This window comes from Solea senegalensis, linkage group LG19 (assembly GCF_019176455.1).
Source record: "Solea senegalensis isolate Sse05_10M linkage group LG19, IFAPA_SoseM_1, whole genome shotgun sequence".
NCBI classification, from domain to species: domain Eukaryota; kingdom Metazoa; phylum Chordata; class Actinopteri; order Pleuronectiformes; family Soleidae; genus Solea; species Solea senegalensis.
Genome location: NC_058038.1, coordinates 21,039,831 through 21,045,504, shown reverse-complemented (window position 1 = coordinate 21,045,504; position 5,674 = coordinate 21,039,831). Strand labels below are relative to the sequence as shown.

The following is a 5,674-nucleotide window of genomic DNA, read 5'->3' as shown; positions in this document are numbered from 1 at the left end:
GGCGGTCTGGGGGGACTCCGCTTCCACCAGTGGTGGGCTGGCCCCATCCCGGGGTTCTGGGTGTGGGGGACCTGGGCCTCTGTCTGTGATTTTATCACCGTCTGCACCCTCGGGCCCGCTGCTGGGGGTTGGCCGGACATTGGTTCAGTCCCACACTCAGACTCCAACCACATCTAATGACAATCCCTGCACATATACAAAGATTTGCACACTCACACACACACAGGTAGTGGACAGGACAGAACATCTAAAATAATGCTCTGTATTACTTTAAACTACACAACAAGCATGACACTACTGCTGAGCTACTGATCAATATTTCTATTGTTAAAATTATTTTATTTCATTAACATTATTTCATTATCAGTGATTAGTTTAAACTCTTGTTATATTTTTAGAGTTCCATTAATTCTAGAGAAATCATCGTTGTCATCAGAGCCTGATGTGGAAATGATGAAGCAACTTCCTGAGGGTCACATGATCACTGCAGAATAAAAGAATCACACAAACTCTGCTGAAAAACCACTTCATGCTGCTCTCATCCGACTTTGTCCAGGTAAAATTTGTTTTTCTAATCTCACTTAAAACAACACGAACAAATCAAACAAGCAAATACACACAGTGAGAGAAAATGTTTACAGAACTGAAAAAAATGACATCAATGAATGCATAAAATATGTTCATGAAATATTGATCTTATAGACTAAAAATCAGAATCAAATAAATATATTTTAAAAAATGCTGTATAAATTGTCTGAATATAGCAAAACAATTTATTAATCCAACAAAAACAAACAAAAATAATCCTTAATTTACATTTGATAGCTTTCAATAATAACCGTTAAATACTTTTACATTTTCAGACATTTTTGAAAGTTAAACTAAATTAAACATTTTCCTGTCTTGATTTAAATTTATTTTGAATACAAAATGAGAGACTTCTGTTCATAGCTATCACAATATCTGGAATTATATCTGGAAGAAAAAAGATGAGTGAAGTCTTATTTATAGAGTCTTAGAGGCATTAAAGTATATGACATGTATCAATTTTGAACAAATCATTTGTTTTGTGAAGAAATTCAATAGATTTGCATATTTTTCCTTTAATAAATTTTATTTTTTTTTCTTCCAAAATAAATATTTAAATTTGAATTCACAATGGTGTGAACAACATTATGTTTGAATAAATAAAATAAATAATTGAGGTCCCAAAACGTAACCTTGTGGGACACTACATATGAATGAAGTCATTTCTTAACCGTATTCCACACAATAAGCAGCAAAAGTCAATTAACGTAAAAAGCACTTAGCAAATAGTTAGTGTTAAAAAAGTGTTGCATGTTTTAGGTTTTTGCTTAAAATATAGAATTGTTTTATTTTTTGATTTAACTGAAGTGAACAAAAATGTCCTGTTATAATAAATGTAAATGTGTAAGTTAAGTCAAACTAATATTTAATTAATATTAAAGAAATAAATATTGCAATAATTGTCCCTCCTCACTAATAAACCACTAAAGAATTAATAATAGATGTTTCATCAGAAATAGGATGTGAGGACAGGGTGGTGTTAGTGCTGTCGTTGTATCACTTCCTCCAACACAACAGCATGTAGCAGAGAACACTGCACACTAACATTGATCGATTATATGCATAGTTCATTTTTACTTACTTTTTATTCTATATTTCATGGTGTTTGGTACCTGGGGTGTTTTTCTTTCCGGTCTCCTGTAAAGTGTGACTCTAATTTTAACAGTGTTGTGTGTGGATGTTTTTAATTCCACACTTTTAATTTCCCCGAGGGAACCTCCCAAAGGGATTGATAAAGTCGTCTGTCTGATTAAAAAAAAGTTGCACAAATAGCCAGGTGTTATTGCGTGATCTCTGATCCCACAGGTGTGAAGCTGAACAATGGAGAAACCCTGCAGCAATGCTAGCATATACAGCAACTACAGCCAAATTTTGGATTGTGTCATCTTGTTGAATCAACTGGAGCGTAACCTGAAAGAGCAATTGTTCCTTCAGCACATCGAGACTGTGCTGACGTATGTCATCATCTCCATCGGACTTCCTCTGACGCTTGTAGCCATCTACGGTGTTCTCTCTCTGGTATGTATGTTTTTGTTTATAACTTATCTTAATGTCTCGTGTAGCTTACAACAAAATTTTAAAAAATAAACAAGGTGACTTATGTGGTGGATTTGTGGTTAGCACTGTTGCCTCACAGCAAAAAGGTGACAGTTCAAATCCCAGTTCAACTTTCTTTATATTCACCACTGCTTTCATTGTTTCTGCAGGTGAGGACTGATAATGAGGCTCCGATTTACATCGTCAACCTTCTCGTCTCTGACCTGATCCAGTTCTGCTGCATGATCGCATCAGTGGTGGCCAAAGAAAAGACTTATGAAGATGTTCATCTGTACAGTCTGATTGTCAGCTGTGGGTTCATGCTGTGTATCTCTGTGAAAAGGTGACGCTCAATCCATGTCTCACCTGTTTATGGTTCTATATAAAAACTTATGTAGTCTTCCAGTTTAAAAAAAATAAGCTGAGGAAGTACAGCACAACCGGGGGGTGACACCACACTTTTAATGGACGTCTGAGGGAAACTTCTAAAGTGCTTTTCTAGTCTCGATGACCACTCAAAGCTGCTTTACACTCCAGTTTTGCCATTCACCCATTCACATTCATTCACATGCTGCCGGCACAAATGTTAGGAGCAATGTGGGGTTAAGTGTCTTGCCCAAGGACACATCGGCCTGTAGACTAGCAGAGCTGGGAATTTAACCCACAACCTTCGAGTTGAAAGACAACTCAGTCTATCGCTGAGCTCCCGTAATTAGTGGTGGTTTCACCTGTAACTGCTGATGTCGCTTTGAAAGTTTTACCAGCGTTTCATAGCATAGACGCTTCTCTGGTACTGGATGATCTTCTGTAGATTCACTATTTTCACTAGCTGAAACAATTACTCGATAAATTATTGATATCGATTACTACATTAATTGTCAACTATTTTGATAATCGATTCATCGGTTTGAAGCTTTTTTTCATGATTAAAACAAGATTCCTGATTGTTTCAGCTTCTTAAATGTGAATATTTTCTTCATTTCTTTGCGCCAGATAACAAAGAAATCATTAAAAGTGAATCATTATTTCCAGGTCAAGGCTGATCAACATTTTTCAACGTTTTCTGGCATTTTATGGACCAAACGATTACTTGATTAATCGTGAAAATAATTGATAGTTGCAGCTCTAATAGAGATGCTTCAGTAGTTTCTTCAAATTGAAGGCATTTCGCAACAGAGCGTTTCCATGGTAGCCCATAGACATGTGGAAAGGGAACTTGGGTTGTGACCGGTTTGAGTCTGCGTTTGGTCAAGGGCTGGAGTACCTCTGAGCAAGGTACCCAATCCCCATTGCTCATTGCTCATTGTTAATTGGACACACTAAATTGACCCCAGCTACACAGAAGCCACATCCAGCGCACTTGTGCCGGTTGTTTCAGGAAGGGCATCTGGCGTAGAAATATAAGGATCATCCACTGTTGAGAGGGAGACACAGAGTGTTTCCTTGACCCTTGGTAAAAGAACAGTGTACAACTTTGTACAGTGCTTTGCATCCACATTCCCGTCTTATTTGTGGGTGATCAAAACATTCTTGTGCCATTAAAGTCTTTCGCTTTGACCAACTGTTATATCAACCCCTGACTGCACATAGCATACCTTTTTTTGTTGTTGTCCTGCTGCTGCATAAAGTTACACAACTACTGACTAGAAATGCCAAACTGGAAGTCTCACACAAAAATAATGGCAGACGTCTGCTTACATTTGGTCTATACGGTCTATGGTTCATTGCTACAATGCTGCTCAAACATGTGTGTGTATGTGTGTGTGTGTGTTGCAGGTATTTGGTCATCGCCTGGCCGCTGTGGTACCACTTCAGACGATCCATCAAGATGTCTGTAGTTGCCTGTGTCGTCGTCTGGACTCTCCCTCTTCTCTTTTTCGTCTTGATCGTTTTCATTAGCCTTTCAACATTGAGGAAAATCATGGCCGTCCTCATTTTCCTTCTGTTGCCTGTGCAAATATTTACGGTGGTCGGGACTCAGAGGGCTCTGTCCGCAGCCAGCCGTATCCCCACTGATGAAAAAAGACGAATTATGGCACTTCTGATTTTGGTGCTGTTCACGTACATACTGGTCCTCCTGCCCATTGCTCCACAATTAATAATTGGAGAACTCAACCATTTGTCTTCTTTTGTGTGCAAAATTCTTATCAAGCTAAATCCAATTGCTGACTTGTTTCTGTATTTCTTCCTCAGGAAGGGCGTGGTAGACACACTTTTGTCCCATGTCTGTTGTTGCAGACTAAGAGGTGATGATGTAGTGTCAACCTGATCTGGTTTAGGCTCTGCTGTGGGACACTGTGTGTAAACATCGCTAAATGTGTGTTAACACTGAACAGCTTTGGGATGGACGTGACATGATGTACACATTGTTGCTTCAAACATCATGTGACAATTTGTTGCCATATATTATGATGCTTCAGAAATACAGGACAAAATTAAAGCTGCTTTGTCGTCACTCGCAGCTCTACGACCTTTCATACAATGTTTGATGGTGATAACAATCAGCCACACCTGTTCTCTTAGCATGAAAATATGCAGACTTGTGAAATGTACCTCATTTGTCAAATTTATACAAAAATATTTGGTTTATCGTTAGCCACTCTACAATAATACTGTTATCTTTAGTGAGAACACACAGTTCATTTGATTTGTTTACTTAAGGCGTACAATGCAAATGGTATCGGTTGCTTCACTCAGCTGTGGTAGCTGTGGTTAGTGAATGTTTTAGGTCCATGTTCCTCCATGTGCTGGGACTGGGTAGCGTGTATCATGCATCATGATACACGCTACCCCATCATGTATCATCTGGTGTGAACATATATTTACTAATATTTATGTATTTTTTTGCAAGGGTTCATTTTTTTCTGCTGTAATTTGTTTGTACATTAATCAAATAAACAAAACAATGTGTGTTTATCAATTAAATCAATAAAAATTTGTTTCATTGTTTCTTTATTTTTAGTACATGATTTAGCTCGTGGTTAGTCACATGGATTAAATCCTTGTACATTTGTGTAAACTGTAGTTTTATTTCTGAAATGATATTTATGGTCCAGTCTCTAAGGATTTCCAGTCATTTTTGTGGAGAGAATTCACTGCAACAGAAACGTTATACCAGACTGAGTAATCATGCTTTTCAACGCTGGACTGACACTAACTCTCATGCATGTATGCACATATGGAAATGCATTTTGACCCTTCCCTATGCGTTTGCTTTATTGCTGTGTATGGCTTTAATTTAATAGTAGCAGCCTATACAGTGGTATACAGACGGAGGGGCTGGTGAAATGACTTCTGGCTTTCGGCTAACTGGCTTCGGCACAGTTAGCAGAAATACGAGCAATAATCTGTGCCTGCGAATTGTCAGAAGGATAAAGGGTCAATATATACACAGATTCAGCGTATGCAGTTCATGCTGAATACACACACTTAGGAACTTGGTCACGAAAGGGTTTCACAAATACACAAGGCAAGGCGATAAGACATCTTGATGACATGATACGACTCAATACTGCTCTCAGTGCGCCAGCTGAAGTATGTATATCTAAGT

At 38.1% G+C, this 5,674-nt stretch overlaps 1 protein-coding gene across 1 annotated transcript; it reads left to right on the top strand.

Annotated features, from left to right (window-relative positions):
- Window positions 1-499: 499 nt before the first annotated feature.
- On the top strand, window positions 500-5,002 carry LOC122785545 (mas-related G-protein coupled receptor member X4-like). The gene is made up of 4 exons (XM_044051399.1): window positions 500-556; window positions 1,894-2,106; window positions 2,295-2,467; window positions 3,901-5,002. Exons 2-4 carry the CDS (start codon window positions 1,909-1,911, stop codon window positions 4,391-4,393), a joined length of 864 nt encoding a protein of 287 aa, XP_043907334.1. The 5' UTR covers window positions 500-556; window positions 1,894-1,908; the 3' UTR covers window positions 4,394-5,002.
- The last annotated feature ends 672 nt before the right edge of the window (window positions 5,003-5,674 follow it).